General features: G+C 44.6%; 1 protein-coding gene and 1 long non-coding RNA gene across 4 annotated transcripts in view; one reads left to right on the forward strand and one right to left on the reverse strand.

Moving 5' to 3' along the window:
* Window positions 1-22,028, reverse strand: part of LOC110187781 (uncharacterized) — a 231,703-nt gene that overhangs the window by 134,517 nt on the left and 75,158 nt on the right. The gene's annotated exons all lie outside the window — the stretch shown is intronic.
* On the forward strand, window positions 16,911-18,126 carry LOC147642993 (uncharacterized). The gene is made up of 2 exons (XM_086837412.1): window positions 16,911-16,962; window positions 17,705-18,126. The coding sequence occupies exons 1-2, from the start codon at window positions 16,911-16,913 to the stop codon at window positions 18,124-18,126; spliced, it is 474 nt and encodes a 157-aa protein (XP_086693538.1).

Consider the following 22,028-nt stretch of genomic DNA (forward strand, 5'->3'; position numbering starts at 1 on the left):
GTCGCACCCGAGGATAAGCGTCGTCTTGGTGTCGTCAGGCCACTGCATCACCCTAATGTTAGCTTCAGGGGGTGCCGGTTCGTCGTGGGCCATGTAGCCGGAGGCTATAAATATGTCTTTTCCGTCTTCTGCTTCAAACCTGGCCATTGCTAGATCTAATTTGCTAAGGTTGGTATATAGAAGTTCGTTAAGGTTGTTTTTGATAATTATACCCACCCTCGGCCTACCTGTCGAGTTGGAGTATTTAATTGTAAATCCTTTTACACCCATGGCTCTTGTATAAGGCCGAGGTCGAGGCCGAGAGTTACTCATGTGAAGTCAAATAAAACAGACGTGCGTCTCACCACCACCTCCAACGAAAGTCAACTCCTTGCACGGGCCTGTTGTGCGAGCAACTTACAACAATTTCAACTCCGGATCTTGAGCAGCCGGCCCCAGCCACATAAACATTTTGGTCCAACGAGCCGAATTACCCTTCGATAAAGAAGATAAGTACGAAATTCCACTCCGTTATCTTTCCGTCTGCATTTAGTCCGTTATTCCTCGGTACATATATTCGTACATCATAAGGCAAACGGTCTTTACCTCAGTTCCAACTCCGTTTTATTTCTGTCTGCGTTTACTCCGTTCTTCCTCGGTACATATTCTTACATCAACAGACAAACGGTCTTTACCGCAGTTCCTCAGTTCATACATACCTACATATGTCCATATTCATATTCGTTGTTCGACTGTCAAAAAGTTACATTTACAATATACACACACACATTCCCAAATACAGTCCACTAAAGGCTCTCCAGCGCCCATACACATATCCGCAAACATAATTACCCTGTTATTATTACTGGCTTACATTATTTATTTTTTATTTTTTTTACTCAACAAAAAATATTTATAAGGCCACGGAAAACTACAACTATAAATTTTTCGGGATTGGGTACATACATTGAATATATGTTGTGCATAATTTAATTCCAAACTAATACAACAATAAATACATTATACGAAGAACTAAAGCCGCCCATCAGTATTCGTGATTGAGCATACATACAGACATACATATATCCAATACATCGACGGAAGCTCTCTACATTTTAACATTTCATACAACATACATACATTGTACAACAGTTAACATCTCATACATCCATATGACAGCGCATTTTCGGCATTCAACATTTCATGCATTCATATGTAAAGGTGCTACGGTGTGCGGTGTTAATATTTCAAATTGTCATACATTTATACAGCAGCGAGGGTTGCTAGCATCGTATTTGAACAAGCACATGAAAAGCCAATATACCTGGTGCTTTACTCCCATCAGTCTGATTTAATCGTTATTATTTTATTATTAATTAATAATAATTATATTAATTAATTATTAATTGGTGTTTAATAATTATTAATTATTATTTATTATTTAATAATTATTAATTATTACTTAATAATTATTAATTGATTATTGATTATTATTTAATTAATTAATTGAGTTATTTAAATTATTAATGAACTGAATTGGTTGAATTAAGTGCATTAATTAAATTACTATTATTATTATTATTGGTTGGTATTTTTTCACCCACGCAGCCAGTGCAAAAGCTATATCCGTTCATTTACTAAAATTATTATTATTGGTTGGTATTTTTTTTCCCCACGCAACCAGTGTAAAAGCTATATATCCGTTCATTTACTATTATTATTATTGGTTGGTATTTTTTTTCGCTCACGCAACCAGTGAAAAGGCTATATATCCGTTCATTTACTAATATTATTATTATTTTTTGGTATTTTTGCCACCCACGCTAACAGTGCGACATTTAGTTCCCCATTCTGCGGCGTGTGATTCCAAGGATAACAATTTAAGAGTTGGATATTGTGTCGATAGGGGCCACATCGCGCGCATATTCAGCGGTCACCGAGTCGGTTTCGTGATTCGTTTCCTCCAATTGCTGCTGGATTTCTTCTCTTCGAATTTGGGGCTCTTATCGACTCCGTGAGATCTAGGGTGCCCGCATTCATTTCTAGTCGATTGGTTCATTCAAGTGTGTCAACACTATTGGGTCAATCGCAACGTCCGTAGTCGGGTATGCCAGTAGGAGTTGACAAAAAACCACAGGCGATTCCATCAATCCGCTTGCAAAGATCCCAATCCGTCTCTCCGCGCCGCTATCCACTTAGGTCAGGGTCCACCGCTGCCCGATCAAGGAAGAACAGTAACGACGCTTTAGATACTCGCCCAGGTACATCGTCGAGGGTCACTCGATCGACCACGAAAATGGCTCAGAGCGCCATCGACATTGCGTTAAGGAAGTTTATTGCCACGACAGACCGTGTGAGTCAATTTGAGGCTAATATCCACACTCCGGGAACCCCGGAAACTACCCAGGTCTCTCCGTACATGTGTCAAGTGCGTCGCGACTAGATTCGGTCACTTTGGGCAAAGGTGGACAGGGATTATGAAAGTTGTTCTGAACTTATAGCGGCATCCGAGGAGAGTACGTCCATCAGGCTAACTCTTCAGTCCAAGTATGAATACTGTTTCTCGATCTACGAAAGATGTGTTTCTAATCTCCAAGAGTTGATCGATAAGAGCGCGTCTCAGGCCGTTCAGGCGTCCGCAAGCATTCACGTCCCAAATTCTACCGACTGTCGTCTGCCACCCGTGGACACTGAAGTCTTTACAGGCGACTATCTTCGGTGGCCCACCTTTAGGGACCTTTTCACGGCGATCTATATAAACAATGCGCGTCTTACGCCGGTGGAACGGTTGTTCCACTTGTTATCCAAAACGAGTGGCGATGCGCATGCCATTGTTTCCAAGGCACCACTAACCAACGAAGGCTTCAGCTCAGCGTGGCAAAATCTTTCGACGCGTTTCGAGAATAGGAGGTTGCTTGTCAATAGTCATTTAAAAATTCTCTTTAACATCCAGGGTGTGCCCCAAGAGTCCGGAAGCGCTTTAAAGGAGCTACAAGGCACTATACAGAGTTGCCTGACTGCTTTAGAGATGTCATCCATCCAGGTCGAAGCTTGGGACTGTCTCCTGGTGTATATGGTGTCGTCAAAACTTCCCAAGCTCAAACTTTCCATGTGGGAGCAGTCGATCCATAACAAGGAGGAACTTCCTACCTGGAAGGAACTCGACTCCTTTCTGACAGAGCGCCATCATACGTTAGAAGCCATTGACGATGTCCGGGCCAATGGGCCCGTGCCAGGTCCGTCGAGACCGTCACATGCCAATGGACCCTCACGCAGGCTCAACGCGTACGAAGCCCGGGTGGCTTCGGCGCCCAAAGGGTGTGATCTGTGTTCAAGGGAAAATCACCCTGTGCGGATATGCCCACGTTTCTTAGAGATGGACGTTAATGGGCGGTTAGACTACATAAAGAGGAAGCAGCTTTGCTTAAATTGCTTTGCTCGAGGCCATCAACAGCGAGAGTGTACCAGCCCGCATAGCTGTTTTACGTGCCAAGGCCGGCATCATTCCTTGTTACATCGCAGCAATCCTTTTACAGGTTCTTCAAGTTCTGGGGGGGCCGTCGAGGTCACCACCCACCACTTCTGCAGCAGGTGCGGTACCCCTCGAAGATTCCTCGGATGTTGTAACGAATCGCCACACTCAAAACAAATGTCACAGGCAAGTTGTTAGCTCGAGATCGGAGCGCACGCAAGATATTTTTCCGGCTTCGGCTCGTCGGCTACGGGAGTGATGGTCTTGCTCAGATCTCGGGTTGCCTTTGCATAATTTTAAACAGAAATAACTGCGTGCTACAACAAGCTTAAACCGGGACAGAGAAACAGACAACACATAAATAAAAGTTGAGGAAAATTTAACTCTCTTCGGCTTACTCCCCTTTTTTTTTAGCACTCCTGGTGTTCTGGAGGCTCTAGTTTGCCCACCCTTCCTATGGTCGCTCCCATCCACAACGCTATATAGCTTGAGCGACCCCTTCGACAAGTGCTACCCTACATCACAACGCATGCCAGCTGCGGCCAATACTCGACATTTTAAAACATTATAATAATTTTATTTAAAACTAGAAAAATATAGATTCATTACTTAAAATAAGAAACGTATATAGACAATTAAACATTAAAACTTAGAATACCAATGATAAATAAATATACGTCCTTCAACTCGATTTCGGGCAAAGATAAAAATAATGGCAAAACAATTTTGGCCAAGTTGGAGGAAATTGTTAATTACGCTGACTGAGATTCAATCCACATGTTGCAACAACAAAAATAATAATTCGAATTGGAGAAGCATAAAAGCCCTCAGCTTAAATAGCCTTATGTATCAGCGTTCCTCTTTTTTTCCCTTTCCCTCTTCGTTTTCTGCCGTTGGTTCGGTTAACTTTTCGATCTTTCTTTTACGTTAACGGCTCAAGATTTGGGACATTTTCTTTCTTTCCAATTCATTTCCTTTTTTTTGTACTTGAAATTGTTTAAATTATTACTTCGACACTCACCATTTTCTTAACTCCACCGAAGAAAGCGCTTTCCTCGGAGGCTAGCTGAAAATTGGGATGAAAATGATACATACAAAAAAAAGAAATTCACATCCCTAAAAGAGATTACGAAGATGTGGGGGGGAAACCATAAAAAAAGACGCATACGGCCCGCGCTATTTAAATCGATTTTCTCATTAATTTTCACCGGAATGCAACGAATTAACATTTCTCTTTGCCGCACATTGCTCTTTACATATGCCTAAGTTCATTTCACATCATTCTTTTTTTTCTTGCAATTTTTCCGAAATTTAACCTAACTTAAAATTTCTATTTTTTCTTACACTAATTTTTCATATTATCTTCACTGACACTGGAACAAAATGGGGGTCGAAAATTCCCTTTTTCTTTACAATAGTTCGTCGCGATGAGACATGGGGCTCGAATTAAATGTACTTTGGCCGGGATCGCATTGCGGCGGCGAGTTCAAAACGCCCGAAAGAATTACATTAAACTAATCGCAATGCTTTGCCGAAGCCTACGCCTACACCGACTCTGGCATAAAAGCTCGTACGACTGCTACCGAATTCTCTTCTTAGTTGTGCTCTCTAGAGCTGTTCGCCAAGGGGACAAAGGTCGTTCTACCGCATTCGGCGATTAATTATGCTTCAACCCCATAAAATTATATAAAAAGTAATATTTTCCCCAGCTCTGGTGAGCGGGGCGACGGGGAAGTCCTCCTCCTAGAATTAAGATCCAGGCGTTTAAAAGAATCCAAGAAGCTGCGCCGGCGTCGTTTCGTTGCCTGCCCCTCGCCTCTCCTCGGGCCTTCGAGCGGTACAAACTGCAGCCTTTAAAATTCATAAATAAGTTCAAGCTGCCTATGCTTTTCCCTATCTGTACGCTCACCTTTCTATTCGTGGCTCAGTGGCCAATAAGCAAAATTGTATTCTCAGCACTTTGAACACTCGCGATTACTTTTTCAAAATTTTGTCGCCAGTCGCCAAATATAGGAGTCACTACACTTCAGCAGCCAAAAATGGAATGCTGGAAGATGACGCCGGAAAAGTGGCGGTAACCCAATGTGAAAGTGGGGGAAACGGGGAGACCGTTGACAAATGCCTCTGTTACTCTCTCACCCGATCTTTCGTGCCCTAGCCGACCTACGCTTGCTACACTGGCAAAGCCGCCTTTCGACATATGATCGACCAACAGATGGCGCTAATAAAAAGTATCTTATACCGAGCAAGCGCTACAAAATACCCCCCTACCAAGATCAGGCTTGGGGATCAACACTCCAAGACTGATAAACAGCTTGCGAGGCTACTGCTTTATATCCTTGGCGTGGAATCGGCCTACATAACGCCCCTGCAAATCTTCAAGATCATAGTAAACTTGTCCGATCTTATCTCTTACTCTAGCTTTTATGAAAGACGGACCCAACTTTGCGTTGTACCCAGTTGCGAAATTGCTCTGCTTAAAATTCCTCCGATAAACTTCTTGGCCTTTACTAAAAGATACTTCCTTCGATCGCAGATTATATCTTCTTTCATTCTTTTCGAATTGGTTTTTCATTATCTCCGATGCTTTGCTGCGAGCAAGTTCTAAAGAATCCTCTTTCGTGAATGCCAAAGACCTATCTTCAAGCAAGCTAAGAGCTCTCAACACCTTATACGTTGCACCAGATGAGATGAAATGCTGCCCGAAAATCATATAATAGGGTGAAGTGCCTAAACTAGAGTGAACCGCTGATCTGAGAGCACAGCAGATGCTGCTTAGCTGCTCGTCCCAATCCTTCTGGTCGCTGCGTACATACGATCGTATGGCAGCTATCACCGATCGATTTACCCTCTCGGATGCATTAGCTTGTGGCGAGTAAACGGCGGTAAGTGTGTGAAATTTTGTACTCCCTCAACAGCTTTTGGAACAATTCTGATTTAAATTGAGATCCATTATCTGAAACAATGGTCTCTGGGACCCCAAAAGTATGGAATAAATCATCCTGCATATATTTCACAACCACGTCCGCTGTCAATTTCTTTACCGCCTTCAGAAAAACGAACTTGCTGTAGTGATCTAGCACGATAAATATGGCCACATTTCCACTTCTTGACCTAGGATACGGGCCCAAAAAATCCACGTAAAGTTTTTGGAAAGGCCTACTCCCATAGGTGGTCTTAAAGTACTATTGGGAGCCTTGGTCGTCTTACAGATGTCGCACGCCTGAATATATTCCTTCACATCCTTCACCAGTCTTGGCCAATAATAATACCTCCTTAGTCTCTCTAGAGTTTTATGGACACCTCCATGTGACGCTAAAGGATCATCATGAGACTTTTTAAGAACTTCGGGCACCAAGCCCGCCGGAATCCATAGTTTCCAACAAAAACTGTCATGCATAGGATCTCCTGTTAAATGCTCTGTCTTCCTATAGAGAAATCCGTCCGCTACTTTTAAATCTGGCAGACTGCTAGCGTTAGCCTCAACCTTTTTGATCAGCTCTATATAGTCAGGATCAAGAAAATGTGCAGATTCTAAGTCAACTAACAATCCATGACTCGCATCTACGGCAGCTATCTCTTCCTCATTGACTCGGGATAACGCGTCAGGGACTACGTTCAGCTTACCACTTCGATGCTCAATTTTGAACGTGAATCCTTGAAGTTTCAACGCCCACCGAGCAAGCCTGGAGTTCAAATCCGTTTGGGACATCAACCATTTGAGGGACGCATGATCCGTAATGACTGTAAAGTCGTGGCCCTCCACATACGCTCGAAACCGTTTTATGCAAATAATTGCCGCCAAACATTCCTTTTCGCTAACCGTGTACGACTTTTGAGCCTTGTTTAACTTTTTCGATACAAAGGCTATCGGGCATTCTTCACCACTCTCAGCTTTCTGAACCAAAACTCCTCCCACTCCGGAGTTGCTAGCATCGCAATGAATGTAAAATGGTTTACTAAAATCAGGACTACGAAGCACTGGAGCCGAGCAAAGCATTTCCTTTAATTTAGTAAACGCTTCTTCTCCTTCCGGAGTCATTACAAACTTCTGCCTAGGCTTTAAAAGGTCTGTCAAAGGAGCTGATACAGCTGCAAAATTTCTGATAAATTTCCGATACCATCCGACCATTCCAAGAAATCTTCTCAGTGCCTTCAAAGATCGTGGCAGTGGAAAATCCGTCATGGCCGATATTTTTTCGGGGTCTGTTCGAACTACTCCCTCGCCCACAATATGGCCCAAATATTTAACACTTTTCATGCAAAATTTGCTCTTCTCCACATTCAAAGTTAATCCAGCGGTCCTTATGCGACTGGAAACCGTTTCTAAAACCTTTAGATGACCCTCAAAACTATCTGATACAATCAAGAGATCATCTAGATATACAAAGACTTCATTTCTGAGTTCTGCGGGTATTACCTTATCCATCAACCTGGTCATCGTCTGCGAAGCATTAGTTAAACCGAAAGGCATTACCTTATACTGGTATAACGGCTTGCCAGGGATCGTGAACGCGGTTTTATCGCGCGACTGCGGATCTAATGGAAATTTCCAATAGGCGTCCTTAAGATCCAGACTTGAAATAAAATTTGCTTTGGGAAGACGACTTAATATGGCATCAATTTGTGGCAAAGGGTACGCATCTTGGTTACGGCGTTTACCTTCCTGCTATCGAGGCAGAGTCGTACCTTTCCTGGCTTCTGCACCAAAACGACGGGCGAAGACCAAGGACTATCTGATTCCTCAATTACGCCTAGCAGAATCATACGGTTGACTTCCTCGTAAAGCAACTTTTCCACAGCTGGCGAAACTGGAAAATGTCTCTGTTTCACAGGCTTGGCATCTCCAACATCGATAGAATGAGAAAGTATGCTCGTTTTTCCCAAACCTAAAACCGCAAAAGATGGAACCTGCTTAATGACTGACTGCAATTAAGACTGCTGGATGTCAGACAAAACATGGGCATCGCTACTTAATTCATCTATACTCATTTCAGGGGGCAAAAGTTCGAAATTGGTCCAAAAGTCAATACCCAAATACAGGTCCTGACTCAGAGAAGGAATAATATATAAATCAAGCTCATGTATCTTTAATCGGCCTACCACTTTTTGCTGTTGACCATCGGCTGTATTTACTGTAGTTGCCACCCTTTTGAACGCTATTCCCTGTTTAATAATTTGGTTGGCCAAATTCCCACCGACGGCACTCATAGATACACCAGTATCTAAAAGACCGAGCACCAATCTGCCTAGAATTTGAACCTCTGCGTACGGCCGTCTATCCATGTTTTTGTATCTGATGGCATTTATCGTTTCAGCCGCTCGCCAAAAGTCTCTCATTCTTTTTGCATTTCGAGAATGAATTCTAACTGCGTTTGATAAGTCCGGAAATTGTCTGTGCTGTATTTGCTGATGCCAAAAAACTGACTGACATCGGAGTTCGCTGGCTTGTTTCGGAAAACACACGGCTGTTGTCGGGGTCGTGTGTTCAACTTCCCGTTTTTTTGGCATTTGAGGCAGGACGGCTTGTAAGAATTAGGGGTACCGAAACCGTAACAGAATATTTTCCGTCTTTCATCACAATCGTGATACCGGTGCCCTTCCTTTCTACAATTCCAGCATACCAATGCTAGAGCATCTACCTCTGCTACCTGCTCAACGTCCGAGAATTCAGCTGCATCATCCGACAGATACTCCTGCACAAGTTCAGATACTTGCTTCCGAAAAGGAACAGGTTTCTGATACCCATAAGTACGCTTCACATCTTCAAGGAAGCCTTCCCTACGCCGGCAGATATCTCGAAGCTTTTGGACTGAGTCTATGCTCACGTTCAACAGCTCGTGCCTTATTTCCGGCCGCAAGTTCCGGCGAAGAGTTTCTACCAGATCTTTCTCTGGCATGGGAACTGTTAGGCAGTCTGTGATCTGTACCACAGCATCGTAAAAAGAGTCAAAACCTTCCCTCTCTCTCTGCTTTCTGTCACGAATTGTCTCTCTCAGATCCACATCCGTACGCGTATCTCGGAACTGTTTTCGTAAAGCCTCGGTAAGCAAATCCCACCTGGAACTATCGGATTTTTTATGAAATCGCCAATAAAACTCTCGCGCTTGTCCCTCGAACAGTACGCTGGCATTTCCACAAACTAAATCAAAACGCGAATTGAGGGTTTGTCGAGTTAGCGCCTCCACTCGATACAAAAATTTATCTACACTCAATCCGTCTGGAGACCCGTTGAATCGCAGCTTCCAACTGCTAATAATTTGTCCAACCTTATCCGGACGACTACTTAAATCGGAGCTAGAAAAAGCTGACGTGGGCCTGTCTGGGATTTCAATATCCCCTGCTCCTGATTGAGTTCCGATGTTATGGACAGATTCGTTTGACCTTGGCGGCTCCTGCATCTGCGCCGCGAAATTTGCCTGAATTATTTGGCCCATCTGTTCCGTAAGCTTGGTTAGCAAATTTTGCGGCACTGTCTTTAGCTGTTGCGCTACAATGTCGCTGATCGCTTCAGCATCAATGCTGCTCATCGCTTGCTTTTTTGGAGCTGGGGTCTTCGCCTTGGCGAATGCCCACAACTCCCACGGCTTACTTGATCTGGTGACAAAGCCTTTCCGCAGAGCATGCATTTCGTGGATCCCGAAGCCTCTGGATCCATGGCTAACTTTTAAATAAAACCAAAGCGGAGTAATAAATTCAGGACGACTACCAGTCGAAACGAATCGGATTCAAAATAGAAATTCCTAAGATCTTATATCCCTATATAATACTTAAAACCATCTAAAATTAATATACAAGATTCGAACATAAATAATTAAGAATTTATCCAAGTTCCGAACCTCAAGATCGCTATGGAATCTATATAGATCGAAGCCTCACTTCAAATCCCTTCATTAAATAAATTTAATAATAATAATATTTAGGAAATACAATGATAACACCTGAAATATAGAAAAATATAAACACAAGCAATAAAAATTTTGTTTCGCAACGAAAATCAAATCAAATCAAAAATCGACAATCAACAAATCAATACAAAAAGTCTGGCCAGCAAGCATAGCAATGCTTGTAATTAAAATGCACTTATATACAAACAAAAGGTTTCAGCACAAAAGAGAATAAAAAAAAATGGCAATAACAACAACACTGCAGAGCGTGTTGCCGTGGTCAGACGAAAGCTTCGCTGTCTGCTATCCGATCGGCCCACGCTTCTACTCTTCCGTCAATGTTGGGTCTATGCCTTCTGCTAATATCCGTGGCCTGAGTTTCTCTTCTGAAAGATAAACGCTCAGTAAGTCCTATGCAAATAATAACAAAATTAATAAGCCCCTATGAAATTTGTTGTGTCCCTTTGCCTATGCCTATCATCCGTGGTCAAGTGCTCGCTTCTGAAAGCAAATGCACCTGCTAGTCCTATGCGTGTGATATGCACCGACTCGGGCTACATGGTGTAGAGTATACACGAGTTTGTCTACTCCCTATTCCTCTGTTGTCGTCTGCGGCCGGCTAGATGCTTCAAACCTGAGTCATCTTCTTCCGTGTTCCTACGCTTCCGAACAACTGTGAGTGGAAATTGACATGCCTTCCTACCAGCTGGAGCAACCGTGGCTTGGTGACTACCTGTAAACACAACCTAGTCTTAGCCCACCCCTTGGCTGGACGAAAAGTTTAACAATTATTTGTGTGTGTGTCTGTGTGAGTCACATTGAACATATATGTAGCCTTCACGTTGGCCAATTTTATTAAAATTATGAACTGATAATCATAAATGATAATCCTATATGTATGTGGCCTTAACGTTGGGCGCCAATTTTATTAAAATTATAAAGAGATAAACATATTATTTATAAATGTAACGAATCGCAACACTCAAAACAAATGTCACAGGCAAGTTGTTAGCTCGAGATCGGAGCGCACGCAAGATATTGTTCCGGCTTCGGCTCGTCGGCTACGGGAGTGATGGTCTTGCTCAGATCACGGGTTGCCTTTGCATAATTTTAAACAGAAATAACTGCGTGCTACAACAAGCTTAAACCGGGACAGAGAAACAGACAACACATAAATAAAAGTTGAGGAAAATTTAACTCTCTTCGGCTTACTCCCCCTTTTTTTTAGCACTCCTGGTGTTCTGGAGGCTCTAGTTTGCCCACCCTTCCTATGGTCGCTCCCATCCACAACGCTATATAGCTTGAGCGACCCCTTCGACAAGTGCTACCCTACATCACAACGCATGCCAGCTGCGGCCAATACTCGACATTTTAAAACATTATAATAATTTTATTTAAAGCTAGAAAAATATAGATTCATTACTTAAAATAAGAAACGTATATAGACAATTAAACATTAAAACTTAGAATACCAATGATAAATAAATATACGTCCTTCAACTCGATTTCGGGCAAAGATAAAAATAATGGCAAAACAATTTTGGCCAAGTTGGAGGAAATTGTTAATTACGCTGACTGAGATTCAATCCACATGTTGCAACAACAAAAATAATAATTCGAATTGGAGAAGCATAAAAGCCCTCAGCTTAAATAGCCTTATGTATCAGCGTTCCTCTTTTTTCCCTTTCCCTCTTCGTTTTCTGCCGTTGGTTCGGTTAACTTTTCGATCTTTCTTTTACGTTAACGGCTCAAGATTTGGGACATTTTCTTTCTTTCCAATTTATTTCCTTTTTTTTTGTACTTGAAATTGTTTAAATTATTACTTCGACACCCACCATTTTCTTAACTCCACCGATGAAAGCGCTTTTCTCGGAGGCTAGCTGAAAATTGGGATGAAAATGATACATGCAAAAAAAAGAAATTCACATCCCTAAAAGAGATTACGAAGATGGGGGGGGGGGGAACCATAAAAAAAGACGCATACGGCCCGCGCTATTTAAATCGATTTTCTCATTAATTTTCACCGGAATGCAACGAATTAACATTTCTCTTTGCCGCACATTGCTCTTTACATATGCCTAAGTTCATTTCACATCATTCTTTTTTTTCTTGCAATTTTTCCGAAATTTAACCTAACTTAAAATTTCTATTTTTTCTTACACTAATTTTCCATATTATCTTCACTGGCACTGGAACAAAATGGGGGTCGAAAATTCCCTTTTTCTTTACAATAGTTCGTCGCGATGAGACATGGGGCTCGAATTAAATGTACTTTGGCCGGGATCGCATTGCGGCGGCGAGTTCAAAACGCCCGAAAGAATTACATTAAACTAATCGCAATGCTTTGCCGAAGCCTACGCCTACACCGACTCTGGCATAAAAGCTCGTACGACTGCTACCGAATTCTCTTCTTAGTTGTGCTCTCTAGAGCTGTTCGCCAAGGGGACAAAGGTCGTTCTACCGCATTCGGCGATTAATTATGCTTCAACCCCATAAAATTATATAAAAAGTAATATTTTCCCCAGCTCTGGTGAGCGGGGCGACGGGGAAGTCCTCCTCCTAGAATTAAGATCCAGGCGTTTAAAAGAATCCAAGAAGCTGCGCCGGCGTCGTTTCGTTGCCTGCCCCTCGCCTCTCCTCGGGCCTTCGAGCGGTACAAACTGCAGCCTTTAAAATTCATAAATAAGTTCAAGCTGCCTATGCTTTTCCCTATCTGTACGCTCACCTTTCTATTCGTGGCTCAGTGGCCAATAAGCAAAATTGTATTCTCAGCACTTTGAACACTCGCGATTACTTTTTCAAAATTTTGTCGCCAGTCGCCAAATATAGGAGTCACTACACTTCAGCAGCCAAAAATGGAATGCTGGAAGATGACGCCGGAAAAGTGGCGGTAACCCAATGTGAAAGTGGGGGAAACGGGGAGACCGTTGACAAATGCCTCTGTTACTCTCTCACCCGATCTTTCGTGCCCTAGCCGACCTACGCTTGCTACACTGGCAAAGCCGCCTTTCGACATATGATCGACCAACAGATGGCGCTAATAAAAAGTATCTTATACCGAGCAAGCGGTACATTGTGCAGGTGTGTTTCGCGTCCGGTTCAAGGGCCGTCCTACTAGGCACGGCCATCGTAAACATATGTCATCTGGGCTGTGATTTTCAAGCGCGTGCGCTTATCGACTCCGGGTCCGAGGCGACCTTCGTCACGGAGCGGCTTTTCAACCTCATCAAACCTCCATTTCAAACGATCCAGGCCCAAGTCTCGGGTCTCAATCAGACAGTAGCCGCGCAATCCAAGAAGCTCTGTCACTTTTCGATTCGCTCACCTTCCAAACGGCAGCGTATGTCCTTCCCCATTTGGCCGGAAACTTACCCTCGTATCCGCTGCCAAGGGATCTTCTAAAGGACCTTCCGGACCTCCCCTTAGCCGATGCTAAATTCTTTGAAAGCTCCCAGATAGACGTTTTAATCGGAGCCGACATCCTTCCGTCCGTCCTCCCTGGACAAACTTCTTATCCGAAGCTGATTCGGCGTGTGAGAAGAACTTCCTCCGGACCACGAAGAGAGGCAGTTGCGGGAAATATGTGGTGACACTGCCATTTCGTGACCCTGATCACGTAGGAGCGGGGTTGGCACATTCCAGATCCTTCGCGCTGTCTCAGTTCCTGCGGAACGAACAACGCTTGAGGAAGGATCCGTCACTCAAGGCAAGATATGAGGCCGTTATCCGAGAGTACCTGGATCTAGGGCACATGATCGAAGTTCCAGCCACGAATCATGTTGCCAGCTATTATCTGCCACACCATGCGGTTTTCAAGCCCGAGAGCACGACGACGAAGGTGCGTGTCGTGTTCAATGCATCCAGTCCGTCCGCAAACGGGACCAGCTTGAACGACATCCTTCACGCGGGTCCAGTTCTACAGTCCGATTTGACAATCCAAATTCTAAAGTGGCGGTACTTTCGGTACGTTTTCAATGCCGACATTGAGAAGATGTACCGTCAAATTTGGGTTGATCCGAGCCATACCTCGTTCCAACGCATCCTATTTCGAAATCCAGAGGGAGAAATCCGAGATTACGAGCTAAAGACGGTCACCTTCGGAGTCAATTGCGCCCCATTTCTGGCGATCCGAGTCCTGCAACAACTCGCAGATGACGAAGAAGAGAGGTATCCGCAGGCGAGCCATATTATTTGAAATTGCATGTACGTGGACGATGTCCTAGCCGGAGCAGACTCCAAGCGAGAAGCTGAGCTGGCTATTCAAGAGTTGGATAAGGCTCTGAGTTCGGCAGGGTTCCCTCTACGGAAATGGACAGCCAATAGCCGAGCAGTTTTGAAAAATATCCCGAGTGAGCATCTCCTTCGCGCTGACTTCCTTGAGATCGACTATGAAAGTACCGCGAAAACGTTGGGGGTGCGCTGGAAGGCAACATCCGATGAGTTTTTCTTTGTTCCGCCTGAACTGTCCTCTGACGCGCCCCTTACGAAGCGACGGGTCCTGTCCCAAATTGCAAAACTATTCGATCCAGCAGGCTGGCTTGCCCCCTTTATTGTCCGATCTAAGATGTTCATGCAGGACATCTGGCTCCAGGACCTAGGGTGGGACGACGTTCTCCCCCAGGAATCTGCTCAGAAATGGACCGAATTTCTTGAAAGTTATTCCTCGCTCGGTCAGATCCGCATTCCGCGTTGGGTCGCATTCCGGCCAGGACTGAGGGTAGAGCATCATGGGTTCTGTGATGCGTCGCAAAAGGCGTATGGTGCGGCCATCTATGTCCGAGTTGAAGTTGGGTCTACGATAATGGTCAATCTGCTCACGGCAAAGACGAGAGTGGCACCGGTGAAAACGGTGTCGCCCCCGAGGCTAGAATTATGTGGAGCCTTGCTGCTGTCCGAAATGGCCGCCTCTATTCTTCCAAAGATTCCCGGGTCCACTGCAGGCTTGCACTGTTGGACTGATTCGACGATCGTGTTGGCATGGCTAAGCAAGCCAGCGTGTCATTGGACAACATTCGTCGCTAATCGGGTAACCAAAATTACGCAGTCCACAGATGCGGAAAGGTGGGCACATGTTCGCTCCGAACAGAACCCTGCCGATCTCGCAAGCAGGGGAGTGTCGCTTAGAGACCTTGCCGACAGTCAGCTGTGGTGGCACGGTCCGGCCTGGTTGCGTGTGCCCCGCTCTGAATGGCCATCATCAGGCGGCGAGTTGCCCGAAACTGACCTTGAGAAACGAGTGGTCAAGGTCCATGTCGCGGAGGTACTCCCAGAGGTCATTCTCGAGCGATTCTCTAAGCTCGACAAGGCATTGCGAGTTTTCGCATACGTATGTCATACAACGGTCGCGACGAATAGCGGGTCCCTGTGAAGAGCATCTGTCCAACGCTGAGATCGCCGCAGCCAAACGGCTCCTAATTTCCACGTCCCAACGTCGATATTTCCCGCTAGAATACGCCTGCCTGAGCCAAAAACGTTCAGTTCAACCATCCAGTTCCATCAAGAATATGAATCCCTTTCTGGATTATCATGGTCTCATAAGAGCTTGCGGGCGGGTGACGTCCTCCGAGGTCCTCCAATACGATGAACGGCATCCGGTCATTCTTCCGTACAATTGTCATTTTGCACGTCTCCTCGTACATTTTAAGCACCGGATAACGCTGCATGGCGGTAATCAACTGATGGCCCGGCTGATCCGTGCGAATTTTTGGATACCCCGGGTAAAGAATCTGGTCAAGTCCGTAATCTTCTCCTGCAAAGTATGCGTGATCCACAAAAGGAAACTACAGACCCAGCTCATGGGTGAATTGCCTAAGGAGCGGACATCCTTTTCGCGTCCATTTACATATACAGGCATGGATTATGCGGGCCCTTTCGATATTAAGAATTACACCGGACGAGCCTGTCTCGTTACGAAAGGGTATGTGCTATTGTTTGTGTGTTTTTCTACAAAGGCAATCCATCTGGAACCCACATCCGATCTGACTACCGAGAAATTTCTCGCAGCCTTCTCGCGATTTGTGTCCCGGAGAGGGTGTCCGCGCCAAGTTCAGTCGGACAATGGGAAAACCTTTGTTGGGGCAGCCGTGGTGTTGTCCAGGGAATTTCTGCTGGCATTGAAGGAATCAGTGACGAGTGCCTATAGTCACCAGCAGATTTTGTGGCAGTTTATTCCTCCGGGAGCGCCCCATATGGGGGGTTTGTGGGAAGCTGGAGTCAAGAGCTTCAAAACCCTGTTTTATAAGTCCACAGCCACTCGAAAATATACTTTCGAAGAGCTTTCCACGCTTCTCGCCAAGGTCGAGGCCTGCCTGAATTCGCGGCCAATCGCTCCTATGTCCGAGGACCCCACAGATTTGCTGGCACTCACGCCGGGGCATTTTCTTGTCGGGGGGCCCCTCCTCGCCATCGCAAAACCTGAAATCAAGGGTGCCACGACTTCTATAATCAACCGGTGGCAGCACCTTAAGGCTATCCATCAGCAATTTCGTCTGCGGTGGAAAGAGGAGTACCTCAAGGAGCTCCATAAACGCAATAAGTGGCAAACACCCACAGAGAACCTTGCCGTGGGCGATATGGTTGTCATCAAGGACGACAATCTGCCATCCAATGAGTGGTGGCGGGTCGATGCGGTGTCTCCCGGACCAGACGGTCATGTCAGAGTAGTGACCATTCGCACTGCTCGAGGTTTCGTTAAGCGCCCTGTCGCTAAGGTCGTCCTGCTACCATGGGTAGCCGTCAATCGGCCGCAACGACTAGTCTCATCCTAAATCCATAGTCCTCCGCGCCCCCTAGTCTAAGTCCTACCGCTACCTCCTACTAATTTTGTTTTTATTATCCTGTCAAGCAGATCAAAGCACCATGTCTCCACGTCCACGCAGTGCCGTCGTTCTTGAGAGCAGATGAACTCGAGGTATAAATTCCTACCGCTGCCGAGTCTGCCATGGAGTTCATCCGCTACGGAAGTGTCGCCGTTTTCTTCGGCTGAGTGTGGAGAAGAGGCTCCGCGCTGTGCTCGCCAACCGCTACTGTGCGAATTGTCTGGCTCACGAGCACTCCGATGGAGCGTGCCGCCGGGGTGATCTTTGCAAGGTGTGCCAGCAGGATCACCATACATTGTTGCACATGCACGAGAGTCCGGCACCTCGCCGACAGTCACATCGACCGGCGTCTCCGTCCTCTCGGCGTTCGTCTACCGCGCCCCGGCCCACGTTCACCGCACGTGAGTCTGCTCCTAGCGTTCCTCGGGACGCGGCGATCGCCTCGAAAAGCGCTGCCGACCCGGCAATGGCGCCGTCATTGTCGTCACTGCTGCAGCGGAACAGCGTAAACGTCCTTCCGACTGCGGCAGTGCGGATCGATACCGGGACGCGAGTCTTCGATACCACGGCTCTCATCGACCCATGCACACCGACGAGCTGTATCGACGCCTCGCTGGCTAGATGCTTCCGCCTGCCGACGACCAACGTGGGTGGGGAGCAGATTTGTTCGGCCGTCGTGGGATCGAAAGTGGATGCCAATCTCCGGCTAAATCTCCTATTCAAGATTGAGCCGCACGTGCGTGTCCGCACTCCAATCCGTGCGTTTAGCGAGACCGTGCGGGCTCAGTTTCGAGACATCACATTGGCGGATGACCGTTTTTATCTCCCAGCGACAATCTTCGTGGTCCTTGGTGCGGACGTGTATCCGAAGGTGATGCAGCCAGGTTTCCTCAAGGTACAGGACGGACTACCGGTAGCTCAAAGCACAGTGTTTGGCTGCGTCCTGTCCGGAGCCTGTCACCAGTCATGAGGAGCAGCGGACCAAGTTGCAACCCGTATGGTTGCAAGGGGGGCCGGAATGTTCAGGTCAGGAGCCACTGTACGGCCGCCGGACAGAGCGGGTCGAAGAGCACCGCTCTTAGCAATCCGATCTCTGCTCTGTTAAGCTAGGTTCGGGACCGCGATATGCCGGTCGCCGTTGCACTCCCGCTCTCGTTTTTTTCTATAGCTCTGTAAGCATGAGCGCGGAGTTAGTTCTGTAAGCTAGGTTTAAGAGTTACTCATGTGAAGTCAAATAAAACAGACGTGCGTCTCACCACCACCTCCAACGAAAGTCAACTCCTTGCACGGGCCTGTTGTGCGAGCAACTTACAACAATTTCAACTCCGGATCTTAAGCAGCCGGCCCCAGCCACATAAACAATTATTATTATTATATTATTATAATTTCATTTAAAACAAATGAACAATTTTATGTACATAATTGTCCATATTGGCAGAAAATTGTTAAAAAATGAGCAATCAATTATAAAATATAGGAATAACATAGTTACCATACAAATTAATTACTGCAAAAGCAGGAAAAAAATAAATATTTTATATCCAAAAGGCACCTGAACAAATCTAAAATTAGCTCAGGAATCAAATTAAAAATATACTTTGAATTGTTTCGACTAGATCACCTGAATTAGGAGAAAACTTTAAAGTTGAAAGGTTTTTGAAAAAAAATTCAAAATCTTCAATATGAAGAGGGAGATAACTTAACATTTACAAATACCACTAAACACGTACTAAATACAACGCATAACTCTCCATTTTATTCAAAACTGTACCCACTTGCACATAAGTACGAAATCGAAAACCAAGTGCAGGAAATGGTTAAGCAGGGATTAATTAGGGAAAGTAATTCTCCTACAATAGTCCTACCTGGGTAGTACTTCTAATATAATTTAGGAAGCCAAATGAAATAACTATAACTGACAGGTATTCCATACAATACATGGACGAAATCCTTGAAAAACTAGGAAAATGTCAATATTTTGAAACTACCGATTGGGCAACAGAATTTCATCAAATGGAAATGGACCCAGACTCGATATCTAAAACTGCATCCTCCACTAAAAGCGGTCTTAACGAATACGTTCGTATACCATTTGGCCTTAGAAATGCACGCGCTACTTTTCAAAGGTGCATGAACAATATTCTTCGACCATTGCTGGCAGTGGTATGATCAGGTCTGGGAAGAGTTATTCCTACAGGCCGCTTTCTCTTTTACTTCGCTTCGAACTCCTTAACAGCAATGTACTCTGGCCAGAAGTTGGGAGAGCAAACAGTGTTAAAAAGCTCGTTAGGGACATTTATTTTGAAGGATGAAATATCCATAGCGTAAGAAAATTTAAACTTTTCCACCTTTATCTTAATTTTTTCGGCTCTGGTTTTGTCTTGTATAAAGGCGAGAACATCTTCCGATGTTTGGTCAGGGGAGAGCCGAGAGACAAAAATATGTCTCGTTGGTGGAACAGCTATAAGGGCTTTTGGCAAGGCAGATTGGTTATCTGCCGTGCCATTGTCGGCCAGTATTCCGGGCCTAACATTCCTGGGCAGATATCGTTATTCACGGGACTTTGAGGGGTCAATATTAGCGACCCCCCAGGGGACAAAACAGAAATCACCGGCGGTACGGTCACTCCCGTTGCACATTCGGGTACCGAATCTTTTCTAGCGCTCGATCTCAGCACTCTTGGAATTAATGCTAAGGTCGAGGGCTGTGCCGAGCGAGGCTGCTGCTGAGAGCCCGTTGCATGTAGTTGAGGTCCTTCTGTAGGCTGCCCACCAATAGCAATTTTTTTGCGCCTAAGAAACTCATTTAATAGCGTAAGTCTATTAAATTGGGTGTCCAGCGCCAAGAACAAATCAAGAGTTTTACGAAAACTCGTTAAAATGCCTTAAAACCGTCTACATCGCGACAGGCCTCACAGCAGTAACGCAGGCTGATGTTTTTTGTTTACATCGTCCACTGTCCGAGCTGCAACTCCAATACACTTGCCGTGCATGACGTTGTCGCACAGCTAGCAGTCGATTGTAAGGTCACCTGTATAAATAGCCTTTTTGCAGGTTTTGGCGAATCAGACAATATTTACGGACATTATAAGGACTTACCACTGTACTTGTACTTGAAAAATAAAAAAAGGGGGAAAAACAACAGAGCTATGAAGATAAGAAGTGAAGAATCACAGCGAGAGCGAGAGAGCGGGAGAGCGTGGGAGATAAATAGCAAAAAAGTTTAGCTGGTGCGACGGCGCAAACAAAAGCTAAACGAAGAAGCCACAAAAAGGAATGCAAAATATGCAAAAGCTAGTACTAGCAGCACAACTAAATTGGGAATAAAACCAACTATAAACACAAATCAGAATAGCTGCATTCACACGCGAAGTGAACGGGAAGTTATTAACATAACCGGTGGTTATTTTCAAACTTTAACACAAAACGAGAGCGCAAGAAAAAAAACACGTCCTTTCACTTGGAAAGATGATTGATGTTGATGATATCCATCCAGATATAACAAATTAATGTTCCGTTCCATTTGTGAAGGGAAGCCTAAAAATAGTGTCCTTCGACACAACCAAACATATTAAGACTATGTGAGGGTTTTATTTGACGAATACATTTATTTTATCCGTTTTCATTGGGAATGTCAACCCAGTTAAATCGCTCGTGATGTTGTTTGTAAGAATGATTTCAATGATTTTATATTAACAAAATAAGCACTACATCGCTCTCCCTTTTTCTTTGGGTTCCATCCGGATACAATCGCCCAGTTAAAACAGAAAACATCTTTGTCCTGCACATTGATGCATGCTCTACGGACTTTAAGCCGTGCAGGTATATCTAAACATTCCGGTCCTTTAAGAGTAACCCATTGAAGCATCTATTTTATAATATCCGTGTGGGTATCGTATAAATCAAATAAAATGGATGATATCGTTACCAAAGTCATCTTACTTTGGAACGATTTAATTTCCAGTTGCGTTTTATGTTCTTTTACTGACATGTATTTCGCAAATAGGTCAACATTTATTTTTGAAGCTGTATGCAAAACGAGGACTCTTTCAATATGAGGGAGTAGCGCCTGACCCGCTTTATACAAAAACTTACCAGGAATCCTTAGAGCCGCTTCCTCATTCGTAAACATATATTGAAGGATAAGTCCCATGTATCTATCAATATATTTGTGCTGTTCGGTGCGAACATGGTAATGCCATTGCAAGTTAATGAGAAGGTACAGCTGACAGGAGTTGCAAAAAATTCCTTGCATGTTATGTTTTGCACTTTTGTAGTTTTCAAGCTTAGTATTTTTTTCTCTTTTAAAATATTTCTATAATCTTTTAAAAATTGATTAATTTTTTTCCACTCTGAAAGATTCAACCCGCAACTAGAAGTAATTCTTAGGACACAACTAGTCAATACCCAGACCCGCGAAAATATAAAACACTTGAAATTTTCTTACCCTATCCATCCTTTTTAAAGCGTGCTCCGTCTTCGCTGTGAAACTTGAAAAGAGTATCCTTTTCACCCTCCACCCCTATTTAGATGAGCTAATTGTGTATTACACGCATTCGATCAATTGCAGATGGAATGAGTGTGGGAAAACCCGTTTCACCTGACTCTTTTTCAATGGGGCGATTGCGGGCTATTGTCCTTCAATGGGAAAACAGATGACCTTTTCAAGTATCTCACAAGGAGAATCACAGTTAATCCCTTTTTTAAGTCAAGATCGTGGGTCACCGTCCACGTGCGCTCCAGGATCAAGTAGAGCGTGGATTTTTCCGTTACGACTCAAGCAACCTTCTTCAATTGCACCCCGTCCCCTTTTAAGTGAGGATCGCGGGTGAACGTTCAATTGCCTCCCCTGTCATTTTTTTTTTAAAGTAAG

The sequence above is a fragment of the Drosophila serrata genome, unplaced genomic scaffold (genome assembly GCF_035046125.1).
Source record: "Drosophila serrata isolate PLE 108 unplaced genomic scaffold, ASM3504612v1 contig_308, whole genome shotgun sequence".
NCBI classification, from domain to species: domain Eukaryota; kingdom Metazoa; phylum Arthropoda; class Insecta; order Diptera; family Drosophilidae; genus Drosophila; species Drosophila serrata.